Below are 20,185 nucleotides of genomic sequence, written 5' to 3'. Positions count from 1 at the left end.
CCCCCAGGTAGACCGATCATATCTGCCACAAGTTCCATCAACCAGCCATTGTCAATGTTTGTAGACACTTTTTTACAACCATTAGTAAGAGAGGGTAGATCGTATATAAAAGACACATTTGATTTTTTAAATAAAATAAGATCAATTGATTTTAAAGATAGAGAAGTATTTCTAGTGACCATGGATGTCACTAGTCTCTATACGGTCATCCCTCATTCAGAAGGTTTAGAAGTGGTTAGGGAAAAATTAGAATTAAGTCACCAAAAAGGACCACCAACTGATTACATCATGCTACTGTTACACTTTATCTTGCACAAAAATTATTTTAAGTTTGAGAACAATTTTTATTTGCAGACCACAGGTACCGCCATGGGGAGCAATGTAGCACCATCCTATGCTAACTTATACATGGCACATTTTGAAGAAAAATACATCTATGACACACAATTCTTTGGTAAAATACTCTTCTATTGTCGCTATATAGACGACCTCTTTTTTATCTGGGAGTGAACAGAAAATTAACTTATTGAGTTCTTCACATACTTGGCAGAAATACCTACGCCAATTAGATTTACTAAGAATTGGAGCAAATCTCAAATATCATATTTAGATGTAATGATTACATATGATGGACATGAGGTACACACAGACCTTTTCCGTAAACTTACGGATAGAAATGCTACATTGCATGGGTCTAGTTTTCATCCAGACCCGTTAAAAAGGATGTTACCTTATTCGCAAAAAATCAGAGCGGGAAAAATTGTCGACAGGCCTACACATCTAGCTAGAACCATAGCAGATATAAAAACCATATTTACTGAAAGGGGGCATAAAGCATCCAAAGTGGAAAAATCTTTGGAAAAGGAACCACTAATGGTGACTAGGCCAATAGCTAAAGAGGATAAAATAACCTTTGTCAGCAAATACACCACTGCAAGCAAATTTATTAAACAAACCATGCAAAAACATTGGAAAATTCTTCAAACAGATCAGATATTAGGATACATTTGTAAAGAAACACCGAGATTTGCCTACAAAAGAGGAGAGAATATGAAGGATATTCTCATTAAAGCAGATAAAAAAGAGCACTATGTGAGTACACATTTTTTAAGTAACCCAAAAGCAGGCTGCTACAAGTGTTTTAATTGTTCGGTTTGCAACAGTTTAATGACAGGCGATGTATTTTGTCATCCTAGAAGTGGTGCAAAATTTAAAATCAATAAGCGTATCACCTGCACTACCACACAAGTCATCTATATCATTAAATGTCCTTGTGGGCTTTTATATATGGGTAAAACAAAAAGGAGTCTAAAAACCAGATTTATTGAGCATAAGAGCAGGATAAATAATAAATCGGAGAATACGGTTTTTATTGACCACTGTACAGACCACAACCACCCAGTCTCATCCCTTCGTGTAATGGGGATAGAACTAATACAAAGAAAGTCCACAGGATTCGATGTAGATACACTTTTATTACAACGAGAGACATTCTGGACATACACGTTGGACACAGTTTATCCTAAAGGGCTAAATGACTACATATCTTACAACTGTTTTCTTGATAGGAGATAAAACTGTTTCTTATATGTTTCTTATATGGCATGGCTGCTGTTGGTGAGAAGCCTTTTAAGTGAGTAAGGACTAAATAGATTGATAAGCATTCCATAAACTTTTAATAAATGTTTATTTTGCACATTTTAAATTGACACTGGAGCACACTATATACAGCTACCCCCGATCACATACTAAAGGACATTTATTGCAGGAAAAGAGAGAAAGAAATAAAGCCCAATTTTCAGGACACATTAAGGACTACAAGATTCCAGAGATCTCACCGTGAAGAAACAGGACGCAGGAGCACCTCCCACATCGAGACGCAGAAGGATGGAAGGCTTACAGCTCATAGAGCGAACACACAGCCCCCACAGCAACACGAGGGAAGGATAAACTACTCAGGCAAGAAGACTGACGTCACTGTAGATCGACAGGGCGACGATGACGATGCTGGAACGCATGGGCATGCGCAGAAGAGTCCCGTGACGTCACTGGAACGCACAGACCGGAAATGGACACAGGAACCGGAAATGAACTCTCATGGACTGTTATGGCTATGCATGGAGATAGCACTGATCAGGGGAAGCGGACTGGGAGCAGCTGGGGTGATTATGTAACTGTTTTCACTTGTTTTTCACTTGTTTGATTAATGTTGGAGGGTATATATACTAGGTAGACCCTCATTTGAGTATGCCTTGTCACTTGAAAAAGACCTGTTGGTCGAAACGTCGTGTGGCACAATAAATTCATTATCTTGAAATCCGTGTAGCGCTGGATCTCTCTTTTTTCCTCAGTGTACTTTGGAAATTCCTGGCAGGTACTTCCTTGAACCAGCAGCACCAGAAAACTGTATGTATTTGTTTATATATTGTGGTGTGCAGCCTTAACCCCCCTTTACATTGGTACCTGGTAGTACCCAGATCGTAAGTCGAGAACACTGAACCATTGGCTTCCGTTTAGAGCATTCAGAATCTCCTCAATGCGAGGAAGGTTATATTGGTCGGTCACCGTACGATTGTTCAGAGTTCGCTAATCGACACACAGTCTTACGGATCCGTTCTTCTTCCTTACCACCACTATGGGTGAGGCGTAAGGACTCTGAGATTCCGTCAAAATCCCAGCGGTGTCAAATCTGGGTGTTATTCCCTGTGGATGGTTACAATGGTAGAAGCTGGTGGCCTAAGACATTCCATGATGCGCTGCCTTTTCATTGCGTCAGTGCATGACCATTCATCTACTACTTTTAATGCATTCTCCCTCCAAGAGTCTATCCCTTCTTCCCCCTGTGGTGTCAGGAGTACTACAGAGAAGGCTTTGAGTTTACGGTAGTTTTGTGACTGGGATGCCATGGTAATGGCTTCTACGAATTGCGGCATTGTCACCCCCATTACTGAGCCTTTGTTAGTTACCCGGCTGTCTCTGATAGGCCGGAGGTTCATCCCACGGGGAGCGGGGGCTGGTGAAGGGGGGGGACTGTCAGCCCAACTAGTAGCTCCGGTGAGAGCACTTGGAGTAAAGGAGACTTTAGGCAGGAGAGGGTCTACCCTGTTTGGGGTACTTGACACCGGTGCAGTAGGTGGCCAAGTACTGGTGGACGGTTCACTGGAACCTGGAGGGTCTGGGTAGCGTCCCTTGATGAAAACATTGCCCGTATTTTTGGTAAGTCCGCCTTCTGGCGGGGCCTCGGGGGCTAATAGGGTGACCGGAGCCGTCTCTTGGCATATGTCCTGCCCCACAGTGAATAGTATGGTGCTCCACTGTACAGTAGAGTCGTACACTCTGCCCCGGTACCTTACTTTATCTAGGCCCAGGAGCTTCTTCAGAGAGTCCCGGATGTCACTTTCCGCTACTAACGCGGGAACATTCCCTACTGCCACTATGTAACTGGGAGGTTCCCGGACCGTGACGGCCCAAGCATGGACCTCCTGACTTGAGGGAATTAACATGCTGCTGATCTTTTATGACACAGAAATAGAATAGAAGCACCCCAGGTCTGATCTCAGCAGCGCCTCCAAATGTAACAGGTATTCCCTCTACCACAATCGCAGATAGAGTGCATATGAGGGGGAACCTATGTGTTACCAGGTGTATGGTGCTTTATACCTGTCAGGCTCACAGGAGACCTGAGCCTCCGCTAGTGAGAGCCTGGGTTGAATCTTCTGGAACGATCTTCCTTACAGCGCCTCCACCTATGTAGGATTCTAGGAGTGTAGAATGTACCCCACACAGGACCCACATATAGTAACCACATACGCAGTAGTATAAGTATAACAGTTTACTATATGCAGCAACAACATAACACAATACACATCAGCAATAATAACAGTGGCAGTGTCCGTCTATGACACTATTCCCCACACCATGTACCAAAGTCCCAAATGTCATTCACTCCCACCTAGGAGTGTAAACCTTGTGCCCACCAATTTGTACACCCCCCACACCGTGTCCACAGTATAAACCTTGTCCCGTGGTCAGCGCTGCCTCTATGTGTGAGTACTCTGTAGTTGGTGCACTTAATTTACAATACCTGCCCAGTGCGGCTGCACCTGGGCGTTCAAAGGATCTTCGAAAAGGATCCGACTACCTCCTGGGCGACGACCGGTTCCACCAGCGCGGTGCTCAGTCAGGGCTGTTCACTGAGGGATGATTCCGCTCTCGCCGCGGAGTAGGCCTGATCCCAAGCCTCGGAATGGGAAGCACAGCATCCGCTGTGTCCTTAACTGTACTACTGATACTAAAGGGGGCAGGATCCCTAACCTAGGGCCTGTCCCTGCAATAACACAATCTCTTGAGTGGCTCAGGGCTAACTCGGGTCTAGGGGGCTGCTGGCCTAGTGCAGTGGGTCACTGACCCCTGCACCCTCACCTCCTTCCCTTAGACTCTCCTGGCGCCGACTGCCGTGTCTCCAGCGCACGAAATGTATCAATCCCTGAGAGCAGGGAGATACTCCAGCCCTATTGGCTCCCTGGCGTCATGTGGGGCGCTCCTGAGGCTCATGGGACTTATAGTCCCTTCCAAGAGCCTTCCCTGGTAGGCTAGCCCTTCGCGCGCTTGTCCTCACGCATGCGCAATTGGTAAGGGCCGCCGGTGCTCCAACTGTGCATGCGCAAGATGGCGCCACCCTGCACAACAGCTGCCGTTCCCCACACTCTCCCGGCAGCCGCCGGACCCCGCCGCCGCTCCAGCTGAGACGCGCTCTCGGCACGCACACGTGCCCGCACCAGGCAGCCACAGACCTGGAGCAGCCCCGAGGTGGGCAACCTTGAGGGGGGGGGGTGGGGTCAGACACCCAGAAGGGGACCTGGCTACATCTATATATTCAACTCAATGTAAACTCCTTTAGAGCTGGGCAAGGAGGGTTACATATGTAAAATAACTGTATAGTATAGCTCTCACATGAACACCCATGGCATAAAAGGAATAAGGGTGCCACCTGAATTTGTAAAACACATCTAGAGTTGGAAACGCCTTATACTGCCCGGAATTTTCTGTTAAGAGCAGCAGTCCTGGCGACACTTTTTTGTTTGTTGTGTTTAATAGTTTTGAAGCAGGGGGTCGCCGGAGCTAAACCCGTTAATTTCAGCTCCAGGGACTCCTTGCTTCCCGAGGTACTTACCTTGGAAGGAAAAGCCTGTATCTCTTCACAATTTAAATGTCCTGTGCCGTATAGGTCAATAGGAAGCCCAAAGGGATGACATCACAGCTTCCTATTGGCCCGCAAGAAACAAGACATTTTAAGCAGCTATATTTATAGCCTCGACTCGCCCTGTCCGGGCTGCTCCAGCAACCCCTTCCGAGGTAAGTATTGCATCTATATTTCTTCTTAATGTACTTAAATAACTCTTTGGGATTGATCTTACTTTCCATTACAGTCCGTAACATTCTGAACACATTCCGCTGTCCCTTCTGACTTCAACAGCAGACATGTGACAAAGTGAGGAAACAGTGCGCAACTATTTAAAAAATTCACAAACGTGAAGTGATTATACAGTGAAATATATAATATATAATTACGTGACCTATTGGATATTTCAACAAAGTGGAGCGTCTGCAGCTGTGATACCGGGGATGGCTCACGACACCCCCTAGAGAGTCAGACAAATACACAAAAGACACAGCGCACAACGCTCATAGTGCATTAAAAGTATATTATAATAACAAATTAATAGGGTAATTATTGTGCGTACATCAAATAAAAATCAGAAATGCATGTTAGGGGTAAGTTACCCATACACCAACACTGTGAACCGGATCAGATGTCATCAGCTGGTCAAGGAGCTGTTCCGTGATTTGCCAGGTTCTGGATGGGTTGGATGGATAAATATGGAGTCCTATAAGATCCCCACTCGTGGGTAAACAGTGTCCAGCACTTCTGTGAGAAACAGTCCTTTCTCACGTGTTTCCACGGTGGCTGCCCTTCTCCAACAGTCCTCAGTACCGCACTTCCGGTTTGTGACGTCACCTCTCGGGTACACCGCGGCTCGCGTCACAGTACTCCTCCGGTGGCCAAGACAAAGTGCAGTAACAGGGCAGGTGATCGGTTTAGACTAATCTCTCTCTTCCAACGCGTTTCGAAACCGTATAGGTTTCTTCATCTTTCTTCACAGAAGTGCTGGACACTGTTTACCCACGAGTGGGGATCTTATAGGACTCCATATTTATCCATTCAACCCATCCAGAACCTGGCAAATCACGGAACAGCTCCTTGACCAGCTGATGACATCTGATCCGGTTCACAGTGTTGGTGTATGGGTAACTTACCCCTAACATGCATTTCTGATTTTTATTTGATGTATGCACAATAATTACCCTATTAATTTGTTATTATAATATACTTTTAATGCACTATGAGCATTGTGCGCTGTGTCTTTTGTGTATTCAACAGCAGACATGCCTGACTCTTCCTCTCTATTTCTTCCCTTTCTATTTTCCTCTGATAAGTATATTCATTTAGCCATGTTTTAAAGCTGGTCCATTTATCTTCTGTAATTTTTACTGCAGGCACTTTATCCCAATTATATATTATATGATATATATTTAGTAGTTGACGAAAATGTATCTTTCTAAAATTAAGTATTTTACTGACCCCAGGTAAAACCGACCATGCTATAATCACTGTTTCCCAAATGTTCCCCCGCTTGAATATCTGTTATTAGATCTACATTGTTTGATGTTATCAGGTCCAATAATGCCCCTTTCCTAGTTGGTTACTCAATAATTTGGGTCATGTAATTAATTGTCTTTTAGCACATCCAAGAACATGTTTCCTTTAGCTGTACTGCTAATATCATTACTCAAGTCGAAGTCTGGATAATTAAAAAAAAAACACACACAATTAAAACATGACCCAGTTTTGCTGTCTTTGCCATTTGCAAAAGTAGTTTGGCTTCCTTAATCTCACAGCTATTTGGTAGTTTCTAGCATATAATAGGTTTTAAATCAGGTTTTACATCTAAAACATACTCCACCCTTTCTTCTACTTGCCCGATCCCTCCGAAAAAAGGGACCAACCCTCTAAATGAGCTGCTCCGTCATAAATGTTATCCTACCATGTAAATGGCTATCATACCATATTGCTTTTATTCTGCATATTATTTCAAGGCCCCCCATTTTATCTGCCAGGCTTCCTGCATTAGTTTATCATCTTTAGGCCAAAATATGTACAGGCATACCCCGCTTTAAGGACACTCACTTTAAGTACACTCGCGAGTAAGGACATAGCGCCCAATAGGCAAACGGCAGCTCACGCATGCGCCTGTCGGCATGTCCTGAACAGCAATACTGGCTCCCTACCTGTACTGAAGCTGTGCGCAAGCGGGGAGACTATAGAGCCTGTTACACATGCATTATTTACATCAGTTATGCACGTATATGACGATTGCAGTACAGTACATGCATCAATAAGTGGAAAAAATGGAGTGCTTCACTTTAAGTACATTTTCGCTTTACATACATGCTCCGGTCCCATTGCGTACGTTAATGCGGGGTATGCCTGTACCTGAAGATCCCCTCGTTTGCACTGAAATACTTGAGAGGATTAGTTCTATCACCCTGCAGGCTTTTTGCAGCATGTTCAATAGAATTAGCAGATAAGACATGGTTAATAATTAGTCGATTGCATTCTTTTAAGCAGCAATAAGTGTAACCGTAGGGGAGGAATTTACATCGCTATCTTTAATCATTGTAAATTCCATGGGGTAGTTTCATAAAAGTGGGATAGACATGATCCCGTCATACATTCCCATTGTTATTTTGGTCCAATCATGGGTATCGCACTGTTACGAATCTACCGTACAGTTCTACCTACCGCTGTATTATAATGAAGTGATCTCATATTCAGTATCCAACAGGATTAAATTATATACTAATGGGTCATTTCTATACAGTTGTATCTGGACTCCTTTTTTAAACATGGATACAATTTTCTGAAGCTAAATATACTCCATTAGTTAAGAAATGCAAAAATAGAGGTTTATAAAAAATAAAAAAAACATACTGTAACATTAAAATGTATCTCTAAAGCACGGTCACCATGATATAGCCTGTGACACTACAGCCAATGCACATCAACAAGGCTATAGTCATTGGACGGTATCAAAGGTTTCAAGCTAATGATGTGTCCTTTAATTGTGTTATGTTACTTCAGAATTTTGCATAGTGTATTTCCCTTTAGCCCATGGATGGGCAACTCCAGTCCTCAAGGGCCACCAACAGGTCAGGTTTGCAGCATATCCTTGCTTCAGCACAGGTGGCTCAATCAGTGGCCCCGTCAAAGACTGAGCTACCTGTGCTGAAGGAGGAACTGATTGAGCCACCTGTGCTGAAGCAGGGACTGATTGAGGGACCTGTGCTGATGTAGGGACTGATTGAGCCACCTGTGCTGAAGCAGGGACTGATTGAGGGACCTGTGCTGATGCAGGGACTGATTGAGGCACTTGTGCTGATGCAGGGACTGATTGAGGCACCTGTGCTGAACCAGTGACTGATTGAGGCATCTGTGTTGAAGAAGGGTCTGATTGGGGCACCTGTGCTGAAGCAGGGACTGGTTGAACCACCTGTGCTGAAGCAGGGATATCCTGCACATCTGACCTTTTGGTAGCCCTTGGGGACTGGAGTTTCCCACCCCTGCTTTTAGCCTGTAGCTAAATGGTTTTAATAAGGATCAGAAAATGAAATCCAGAGTAAGGACTTACCCCAGGCACAACATTATATGCTCTAAGCCAGGCTTTGGTCCCGCTTCCTACTGCAGTGGCCGCTGTGGCGGTCGCTGCAGGGACGAGAGCCCTCCCCTCAATGGCGCCGGCCCCGCTGCGAGGGGGGGGTTGCAGCGCTGTGGCGAGAGTTTCTCCTGCTCTCAATAGAATTGAGAGCAGGACTCGCGACGGAGCGCTAGGCCACGCCCCCCGGCGGTTCAGCCAATGAGAGTGAACCTGCCGGGTAACGTCATGGCCGAGCCCCCGTCACTCCCCCGCCACGCCCCCCTCCCCCCGGTCTCTCTTCCTGCAGCTCACTGCAGACCGGGGAATCGGCTGCACGAGCCGCCAGCCTCGCGGGCGTGCGTGCAGCGGAGGCACTGGGACCTTAGCCTATGGGTCTTGTCAGTACTGCTTACGCGGTATATATATGTATACATGTTTCCTCATGTGAGCATACCCATTCCCGGTCCACAGTCCTGCCTACTTCAATAGCACCTTAATTAATTGCAAACATGTCAAATGTATATGCACGAGCAGGGCCAGCTCGTCTTAAAGCAGCTAGATACCCAGAAGGATCAATAATAATGCTGTAGAAATATCCATGTTAGAGTGATAAGTTAAAGACCTCTTAACCCTTTGAGTACCAGAGGTGATGCCGGGCAAAAGTGCCACGGCTCCTCCGGCACTCCCGATCACGTGACCTTCTCCAAAGCGGTCACGTAATCGCCCCCTCCCTATTGACGGAAAGGAAGGGGAGGAATCACCCCCCCCCCTCACCTGCCAGCAGTGCAGATCACATCTCCCTTAAGAAAACAAGCATTTTTTTGGGAGAGGTAACCAGACGTCCCGGTTTAGCCGAGACAGTCCAGATTTTTAGCCGTTTGTCCAGGGTCCTGACTTTTCTGGCCACTGTCCCAGTTTTTTATCGGCGCTTGCAGCCCGCTTGTGCGCATGCATGTGCGCTAATCGCACATGCGCATAAGCAGTCGGCGCTCGCGCCACATTTGTCCCGGTTTTGCCCAGGATAATATGGCCACCCTAGGGAAGTACCTACTGCGTCATGGGGTAGCCAGGGTTCAGGAACCCTTCGTTAAAGGTAGTAACTACGTGCCAGGGCGCTCAAAGGGTTAATGTCGCAAATTATTGTGATGTACTTGTTTGTCAAATACTCCAATTATTTTCGGTTTGGGACAGATACTGGTGTAAACCATTTGGGGCCCTATTTTACTAATCGGTAGCAAATGAATGGCTCTTGAGGTGCCTTGTAACGTGTCTTATGACTTTGCAGCGCTTAGGCAATATGGTCCTTGGCCATGTAAAAAAAACAATTATGTAACATAAGTTTGTGATTTGAAAACATGCGCAAACAGGTATAAATATGAGTTGTTACATGGCAGAGTACTTTCTCTACACTGTGAACATGTGAGGTACACTGTAAATACAGAATAACACCATTGCAATGGGGTAATTTATTAAAAACGTAATATGGCGCTGTATCTGCAGGAGATTCCCAGCAGGGAGATGTTCAGAAACAGACCCCATTAGGTTGGCATGCAATTACTTAAAGCTATGATGGTGCAGTAGCAGACAAGGGATTGTTTAAGCAACCAGTGCCTCTTACCTGAGTAAACCGGCGGACTAGACAGGTCTTCCCCACCCCAGCGTTTCCAATTAGAACAATCTTGAAAAGGAAATCATAATCTTCCATACTCATTTACACAGCTGCACAAGACACAATGAGAGAGAGAGAATTAGAACGTCAGTAACAATCCACGGCTGGATTTTGTTCTCGTTAACCACACACTGGTAAGTCCCCTCTCCATGTGTTACCAGTGTACGTTACATTTGCATATGCAGCCAATAGACAGACTGGTCTGTTGCGTCATTCAATGGAGAACTTTATACCTCCAGGTAAGCAGGGCAAAGGTCCTGCTTTACAAACTGCAGTTTTATCTCCTGTCAAAGGAGGGGGAGAGAGGAGTGGCTCAGTGAGTAAAGACACTGACTCTGTAAACTGAGTTTGAGTCAGGAGAGTCTGGTACAATTCCCAGTGTCAACTTTGTGTGACCTCGGTACGGTGACCAGACGTCCTGGTTTAGCCGGGTCAGTCCCGGTTTTTAGTGAGCAGTCCAGGTGCCCCAAAAATTGTGAAAATGTCCCGGTTATTAGTGAGGTGTCCTACCTGTTTGGGAGGGTAGGAGGAGAGCGGAGGTTGGAGGAGATCAGAAGAGGATGCCGGCACCAGAGCATGGAGCCGATCAGATAAGAACAGCTGTAGCCGGTAGGAGGGAGGGAGGAGGAGAGCAGGCTACAGCTTCTGGGCAATAGGTGGCGCTGCAGAGCAATCCTGCTTTGAGTTGCTGCTCGATAGGTCTCCCGGTTCCGTGTAAGTGTGTCTGTATTTGTAATGCGTATGTGTGTTTCATGCATTATGTGCATGTATATGTTGTATATTTAGTGTTTGTATATGTTGAATATAAATGTGTATTTGTTGATGGTATGTGTGTTAAACTAATGTTGCATGTTTGTTATGTGTGTATATGGTGTAGTGTTTGTGTGTGTGTGTATATATGGGGGGAGAGAGGATGGAGAGGCATTGGGGGTGGGGAGAGAGGATGGAGTGGGGGTGGGGGGATGGAGAGGGAATGGGGGGAGAGGATGGAGAGGGAATGAGGGTGGGGAGAGAGGAGGGGGAGTGGGGGTGAGAGGATGCAGAAGGAGTTGGGAAGGGAGAGGGAGTGGATGGAGATGGATGGGGGAGGAGAAAGGATGGGGAGTGGGAGGAAAGAGAATTGGGGGGAGAGGGAGGAGAGAGGATGGGGAGATGGAGGATGGGGGAAGAGGGGGAAAAAGCAAAATGGGAGTGGGGGTGGGGATAGAGGATGGAGAGGCAGTGGGAAGAGGATGGAGAGGAGTTGGGGGGAGAGAGGATGGAGAGGCAGTGGCGGTGGGGAGAGAGGATGGAGAGGGAGTGGGGGTGAGAGGATGGAAAGGGAGTGGGGTGAGAGGGAGTGGGGGGGGTGAGAGGATGCAGAGGGAGTGGGGGGGGGGGTGAGAGGATGCAGAGGGAGTGGGGGGGAGAGAGGATGCAAAGGGAGTAGGGAAGGGAGAGAGGATGGAGAGGGAGTGGGGGGGAAAGGATGGAGAGGGAGTGGGGGGTGAGAGGATGCAGAGGGAGTGGGGGGTGAGAGGATGGAGAGGGAGTGGGGGGTGAGGATGCAGAGGAGTGGGGGGTGAGAGGATCCAGAGGGAGTAGGGAGGGGAGAGGATGGAAAGGGGGTGGGGGGGAGAGAGGATGCAGAGGGAGTAGGGAAGGGAGAGAGGATGGAGGCGAGTGGGGTGGAGAGAGGATGGAGAGGGAGTGGGGTGTAGAGAGGATGGAGAGGGAGTGGGGTGGAGGGAGGATGGAGAGGGAGTGGGGTGGAGAGAGGATGGAGAGGGAGTGTGGGGAGAGAGGATGGCGAGTGGAGAGAGGATGGGGGAGAGGGAGGAGAGAGAATGGGGGGAGAAGGAGGGAGGAGAGAGGATGGGGGTGAGGAAGGATGGGGAGAGGAAGGGGAGAGGGAGGATGGGGGGGAGAGGGGGAAAAAAGCAACAACAAAAAAGGGGGAGGGGGCGCAGTTTGATTTAATTTGTTTTATAAATATTTTTTAATGTAGCCCGGTTTTTACATTTGAAAATCTGGTCACCCTAGACCTTGGGCAAGTCACTTTATCTCCCTGTGCCTCAGGCACCAAAAACATACATTGTAAGCTCACCTGGGCAGGGACTGTGCCTGTAAAAGAGCCTGTGTGCTGTGTACCCCGCACTATACGGTCATTGTGAAGCGCTTTGAGTCCCATTGGGAGTAAAGAGCTAAATGAAATAATGTTATTATAAAAAAAAAAGTGATGATGCATCTATTGGGTGGGTGTGTTTCCACTGCTTTTATTGTTCTATGCCAAAAACTCATGCTTTGCTATTTTATCTTGGGGTAAATTTGCAATCTTTGATAAACTATTTAAAAAACATCATTTTGAATGTTGCCTTTTACAAGCCATTTTGTGCAGACGTTATTTCTTTTATTTTGATCTGTGGAATTCAGGAGATATTTTGGGGAAAGACTGTTATTCTTTTATTGTAAAGTATATGATTAAAACTGCATTGTATTCAACCCTTTGGATACCATATAGATCAGGGGTAGACAACGCCAGTCCTCAAAAACTACCAACAAGTCAGATTTTCGGGATATCCCTGCTTCAGCACAGGGGGCTCAATCAGTGGCTCAGTCTTGCCAGCCGCGCATGCGTGATCAACGCATCCCAGGCGGCAAGCACCCATTGCACATGAAGGCTGGCAGGCACCGATCACGCATGCGCTTGCCAGCGCTTGCCGTTTACACGTGCCCAAGATTTGTCCTTGTTTGTGCCGGGAAAAGGATGGTCACCCTAGGCGAATAACAACTCCAGCTCAGGCTTTCAGTCTGCCTTGCAGGCTGATTGACTCATTTCTGCTGAGCTTTGCTTTTAAATATCAGACACTTCCCAGCCTCCTTTGCTTGCAGCAACGTTAGAATCCACCAGCCACCCCTCCTTCTCCTTTTCATACCCCCTTCTCCTTAGTATGGGCCTGTTACCCTCCGCCCAACACCTCGTATTAATGCCAAAGTTCTCAATTCAATAAATTGTTAACAGGGTTACCGATTAGATACCTGTGTACACGACAATAGCAATTGTGCTTTAGTGAATGTACACTCAGTCAATTTATTCCTAAAATTGTGTTGATGTATAGACTTCAGAATATCCAATTCTTCAGAATCCTTATGGATGGTTTGTATTCTCTATAGCTCTCTCCCCGAGTTAAATCACCACATAAAATCATTAAGGGCAATTTACTATTGAGCCATTCGAACTATTTTTTCAATGTATCTCGTTTGGTAGCAGTGTCTAAGGTGTTAATTATATGGAATCTCTCTAATTAAGCCTGGACAAACATTTCATCATTAACAGTCCTGTGTTGGCTTCTCTTATTTCTTTTTTTTTAAACTCCACAATATCGGATTTCAATTAGGTGACCGAGTACAGAATTTGTCTTATTCTGTCACTTAGATTTGCTGAACTCCAGCCCCCCCGTCCATATCATTTAACACAATAAATTGTATTTCCCTACAAGTTACCTTGGTAACAGCATCTACAAGAGCACAGCCCAATGGCATCATTTGCATGTCCCCATGCACTGCTGGTATAATGCTAACTTTGTATCTTGTCAAATCTTCATTTTGCAAAGTTTTCACCAGCGTATTATTTCATCGGGATCCGCTGTTACCATGACAACCTTGTGCATTGAACTGCGATAGTGCCGATCGGGGCAGTGCCGCATGAAAACTCCCAGTGACTACAGAATTTAAAAAAAGCGAGGGATTGATAAAAATCGGCAGCATAAAGATTTTGTAATGGTAAATAAATATTTATTTTGAAAGTAAGCAGTGTATGTTTTTTTACTTATATTTTTGACCAGCATGATATATATACGACGACTAAAACCATACTACAAAGGGTGTTTTTTCTTTTGAAACATATAATTACCAACAAATAAGAACAACTTGGTCCACATAGTTTCCCATTTTTTTTATTATTAAACCTCAGACCTTAGATCCTTGTCTACACCTGTATTTTATATTTAAGATTGCCTTTTGTCTATCCAAAGCATTTTTTAATTCCCTTATTGTATTAGCCTCTGAGAGGTCTTCTATGAGCCCACCATACTTTTCATGAAGAAGCATGTCTACACATTTCCCCTGAGCCTCTCAGCTTCCGCTCATGACCTCTTGTTCTAATACTTCTCTTTCTCTGAAATATGCTTCCTTCCTGTACCCTATTACATAGTTGAAAGCTGTAATCCTATCCCATACTCCCTTCTCTCCTCCAAGTTGCACATATTGAGGTCCTCTTGTCTCTCCTGACACAGTTTTATGATGTAGACCAAGACTCATCGACTACTTTTCCAAAGGGGCCAGATCAGAAAAAAATTAGAAGAAGGGCCACAAGCGTATGGCAATTTAATTCCTATATACATTTCCATGACATTAAGTTTCAAGTAAGTTTAAGTGTGAAAAATTGCACTTGGTTGCCTAAGCAACTGTAAGGTTACCATAATTCACCACTCAAAAAAGAGGTCGCTAAGCATGTGCACTGCTTATTTTGCACATGCGTGAGCGGCCACGGAAACTGCCCGTGTGCAAACAAAAGCCAACCACGCATGCGCGGTTGGAGCTCACACATGCGCGGCTAGAAATCCCGGACATTTTTAGTTATTTCAAAATTCCTCCCAGATGGCGACTTTAAATTAAAAAGCTGGACATGTCAAGGAAAATACGGACGTATGGTAACCCTAAGTAACTGGTATGAAATTAGCAGAAGCAAAAGTCCAAGGGCCACATCATGGCACTTTGCGGGCTGCCAGCTGAAGAGCTCTGGAGTAGACCATGCACTGGAGACTTGGCCTTTTCCAGCATGGTCTGCCTGCTGGAGCTATCAATCATTGCCAAACTAATCAATGGTGCTATCCAGTGCACCTTGTGCTGAGCATCTTCAGTGATCAGCTGCTAGTCCCTCCCTTCTGATGTACTGTATCTGCATTGTTTGTAAGCGGGAGGCCTAGTAACGTAACCCGCACATGGAGCCTCTGAAAGGGAGCATGCAGCATGCTCCAGCATCAGAAACACTTGTCCCACCAATGGGCCCCTTGCAGCCAGCGACCATCACATCAGACCTACTACAAGCAGGGAGCTGAGCAGCATCCATCCTCTTCACAAGCCAATGTGCACAAGAGCAGAGAAAGAAGGGGCGCAGTAGGAAAAGCGAAGGGGAGACAAGCTGTACTGTCCCTGCCTGCACTGAATGACCAGTCTCCAGCTGAACAAGATGAACTGAAATAATGTTTTAGTGTTAAATATATGGGCATGGCAAGTCTGTTTGAGGGGTGTGAAGTAGGGTACCCCAAGACGACCAGCAGGATAAGTCCAAAAGAGGGCGAATTGTTACTTATGTCTTTTCCTATTTGTAGCCATGGTGCCTCTAGTGTAGATACACAATACACTATGTGTAACAGTAATGACACATTAAGTCCTCTCCGCCATGTGCAGAAACTAATCTAATTTAACACAAGGCCAGATAAAGATCAAATGACCTGCTGGGGGTGATGCAGGTCTTCTCATTCACAGTCGTGTGACGTTACTGTTGTACACAATGTCAATACAGATCATTATAAGTGGAATCTCTTTTCCTATGGTTCATTATGTTGAGCAAACAAATACAGCACTTAGGTTTTAGAAACCCCCCAAAAATATTGTTGGGATTAGAGACGCGAGAAATCTGCCGGTTCTTGAGACTATTGTAACAGAAATTCTCTGGGTCCACTGCCCAGAGAATATTTGCGCAATCAGAATTTAATGCAAGTTTTGAAAACATGTTGAGAAAATAGCAAGCTTTCCTGATTTACGCCAAAATTTTAAAATGACATGTTTGAAAATGGCTAACCGTTGCCATTTCAGCTGAGTTTTTAAGATGTAGCAAAATTGCAAAAGTTGTGCGCCCAGAAATTGCGAATTGGACATGTCCAGTTGGGATTTATCAAGCCTCATGGTGGGGGGATCACACCCCATTCTAGCAGTAACTGCGATTCAAATCAATGGCAGCTACCTCTGGATCTGGGTGGAATACCCTGCACCACAGCGGCTTAATGAATAATTCCGCTCACAAAGCTGCATATTATTAGCACTTGGGAGGCAATGTTTTTTGTATTCCCAAATTTGGAGAACTTTTAAAAACGACCTTGAACTAAGTGAACATTTTCACGTTATTGCTCATCAAATAAATATGTGTTGCTGAGTAGATCAAGGACATTAATTGACCAAAACAGCCACATGCTGTAAATAGGGAAAATGTTTAGTATTTAACTCGTTTCCAGAGTTTGTTTCAATTAATTATACTGACTGTTTTCAATCTAGGGTGCAATCTGGTTACTGTCTGTAAATACTGACGGCCTCAGAATCTCGTGTCAGCTACACCGCTGGAGGCAATTATTTGTTATCTCACTTGTTATCTATATGTGCTTATAACATGAATTATTCAGGTTAATAGATTGTGTTGCCTTCTGTAATATACAATGATCATACGTTAATGTCGTATGAGTATTAAGTAATAATTTATGTTATGCTTTTGTTTTCCATATACCAGCAATGGATTGTTCAACAGATGTTCATAACAATTATTAACTCAGCAACACGGGTTAATTCATTAATTTTTTTTAAAGAGTTTTTATTACAGGTTTTGACGCAGGGGGGCTCCACAACTGAACCCGATTAATTTCAGCACCGGGGACCCCCTGCTTCCAGAGATCCTTACCTCTGTAGTGGTGCCGGTATCTCTGCAGTCAGATAAACTGTGATCCTTAATCTAATGGCGGAGTTTAAATGTGCTGCGTCACGCGGGCCAATAGGAAGCCGTGATGTCATGCGGTGCGGCTTCCTATTGGCCCGAGTGACCTGGACCTTTAAACTCTGTAGAGATGTCGGCACACCCTATCTCTGGAAGCAGGGAGTCCCCGGAGCTGAAATTAACGGGGTTCAGCTTCAGATAGGCGCTGTTCTTGTATTGCCTCATATGCATAACATTTGCATGTAATTATGTAAATATGGCTGTTGCAATTCTCGTTACGGGAGAAAACAAGACATTGGCCTTCGAAGATAAGCGTCTAGACTTATTGTGACGCTAAGTTTCGGTTAAGTGACTTGACCGAGATTTGTGGATCTGGGCCATAGTGTCTGGTACCCAGGCACGTGACTATGTGCTGTTTTCACACACAAAAATGGCCTCTCTCGAAAGTGAGAGCAATGTTACGCCATTTAAAGCAGATTAGCAACCTTTTTTTCTTTGCTGTTTTTTATTTTACTGCTGAGTGTTGACATGGCAACATCTGCTGTTTACCAGCAGGCCAGACAGATCACACCTGTTTGTAATGTAGACCTCAAGGATCCTTATCAGAGAACCAGTGTTGTCCTAAGATTCTCTGATACTGATCTTTGAAGTCCAGTGATGCCTCAAATTGTGAGGGGTTTAACCGCCATGTTAATTTCAGTTTTCTGCTCAATTGTAAGGAATAATACTCACAATGGAAAGAAAATAAGGGAGAAGAGAAAACATAGCGAGGGTGAAGACATCTTTAGTATATTAAAAAATATATACTATATACAGAGAAAACTGCTCCGTTGCATATTAAATCTCATACTTTGGTATTCCCAGAAAATAAAATGGGACACATGACCGCTTATAACACTATGTTCTGCTCCAAGATACAACCTGTAACATCATTAAACAAAACTGCTAATAATAATCAGTGGGGCTATCTAATAATTTCCAAATTGTATTATGAATCAGGTTGCATGTCCCAGTCTGACTAATGAGCTGAAGCTCAGTTCCTTTCTCCTTATGCCCAACTATATAGCATCCAGCGTAAAGATATATGCCATCTGTCAGCTCTTTATAATATTAATGGAACTGTATCATGCAATAGACCACAAAATTGTAATAGCTAATTTCTCCTCTGTCATTTGCTGCTAATGATTGAAGTCTGGGATTCTCAACCTTTTTTCCCCGCAAGGAAATAATACTTATGTAGCCATGTCCCCATCTTACCTCCGGGCTGCGGGAGGGGGACAGCTGGTGGGAAACCTCTGGTGGGGGCTGCAGGAGCAAGCGGCTGGCTGCTGGCGGTGTGCGGGCACTCGTGGTGGAAGAGGGAGGTGCGTGCTAGTGCTTGGAACATTGCGGTCCATGGAGGGGGGCGATCAGGTCGTCGGGACTCCTTGGCGGCACCTACTACAGGGCACCGTTATCGTGGGTATGTTCGCGCATGCCCAGAGCCTCGGATTGTTGCGACGGTCATTAGAGATAGGCGCGCATGTGCAGAGGGGAAGAGATAGCGGCGGTCATCTTCTGTAATTGCTCCGCAGGGGACTACAATAGGGGGCAGTGTTAACCAATAGGGTTAGAGGATCAGACTATGAGTTGTTACATTTTGTGCGCGAGGAGGGCAGTTGGAGCCAGGACAGAGAAAGGGAAGGTAGGATTTGGGTATCAGTGGCACCCAGACTAGGCCAGACTATCACCTTAGGTCCAAGATAGGCCCCACTCACAGTAAGCTTGTGGTTGCTTCAGGGAAGATAGGGATGCTTCCCCATTTTACTGCTTAGTGTCAGGGACACAGTGGATACGCCGTGCGGTGATTGTGGCCTGTGGTCTGGGACAAGACCACCACGGTGTTATTAGAGACTCTTAAAGGTGAGACCCTCCTACCGAAGTTCACCCAATGCAGAGGCGGACGTCGACGTTGCTGGATCAGTGGATCTTCGTTACTAATTGGCCGCACCGGGTACTGGAGTACCCGGCAGGTACCTCAACTAAAGAGCACCAACCATTCACAGGCTAGCGCTACGCCTCATACATGGGTGGGATTTACATTGTGGGAAGGACACTAGGGCTCTGGTGCCCCTGCACCCCAAGTACGATGGAGATACCCGGGGGGGGGGGGGGGGTATATACATATATTATATGTGTTGTATCATCTGTTATGCTAATAGAGTGTTCACTACAGTACCGACACACTTTATTGCAGTGTGGTCGGTACCGCAAGCCGGGAGATTTCCCGGCTTGCTAGTGGCCGCCCCTCGGCGTGCCGCGCGTCATAGACGCGCGGTCACGCGTCTTCGGGAGCGTGCGCCCCCTGCACGCGCGTCCAGGGGCTCCCCGAGGGAGCCCTGGTGTCCCGCGATCGCGGGACAGCGGCAGGGGGTTCCGGGGGACCCGGCGGACCCGGCAGCGGTAGGGAGAGCGCCCCGATCGGAGGGCGCTCTTCCGCTGCTTCGGCGCGCGCCCGTCACACTCGGGCGCGCGCCAGGCTACTGCTGCGGCCAAGAACGGGCAAATGCTCGAATAAACTTGGCCGCAGCAGTAAATACTGTTATACATAACCTGTGTGTAATTACTGGGTACATTGTCTTGGAAGGGGCTATCCCCCTTCCAGGTGGAGGCGCTGTATGTGTGTAAGTGAATAGGTCACCCAAGGCTCCCTTCAGTGGAGAATCAGGTTTCCTATAAGCCATCCAGGTAAAGCACCACGGTAACGTCCCTAGACACGGGGGGAAAGGGGGCTACACTTATATGATTCAATTGCAGAGGCACCAGTCAGTTTATCAGCAGTAAAGTTGATTGTGTGGTTCTCATAAAACTACTGTAACGGGTTTTCTGGACTGGCCTGACCCACCCAATCTCATATTGGCCCCTGTGGTCTAACCAGTCCCCATTACAGTGTGATGTCTGGTGGTGCACCTGTTGGCAACAGGACTCCTGAGTCTCCCGCATGATGTTGTGTTGGGGATTGCCAACCCTGACAGG

General features: G+C 46.0%; 1 protein-coding gene across 3 annotated transcripts in view; it reads right to left on the bottom strand.

Annotated features, from left to right (window-relative positions):
- The window catches only part of RAB30 (RAB30, member RAS oncogene family), a 152,543-nt gene that overhangs the window by 31,279 nt on the left and 101,079 nt on the right, over positions 1-20,185 (bottom strand). For 2 of the 3 annotated variants that reach the window (XM_075592599.1, XM_075592597.1), the window contains exon 2: positions 10,375-10,475. In XM_075592599.1, coding sequence (XP_075448714.1) covers positions 10,375-10,467 — 93 coding nt within the window. In that variant the 5' untranslated portion in view covers positions 10,468-10,475. Of the gene's footprint in view, positions 1-10,374; positions 10,614-20,185 lie in introns of those variants that run through there. The other variant, XM_075592598.1, reaches the window with a different exon arrangement.

The sequence above is a fragment of the Ascaphus truei genome, chromosome 3 (genome assembly GCF_040206685.1).
Source record: "Ascaphus truei isolate aAscTru1 chromosome 3, aAscTru1.hap1, whole genome shotgun sequence".
Taxonomy (NCBI): Eukaryota; Metazoa; Chordata; class Amphibia; order Anura; family Ascaphidae; genus Ascaphus; species Ascaphus truei.
Note: the sequence above shows the minus strand (reverse complement) of the source record. Positions and strands in the feature narration are given on the sequence as shown.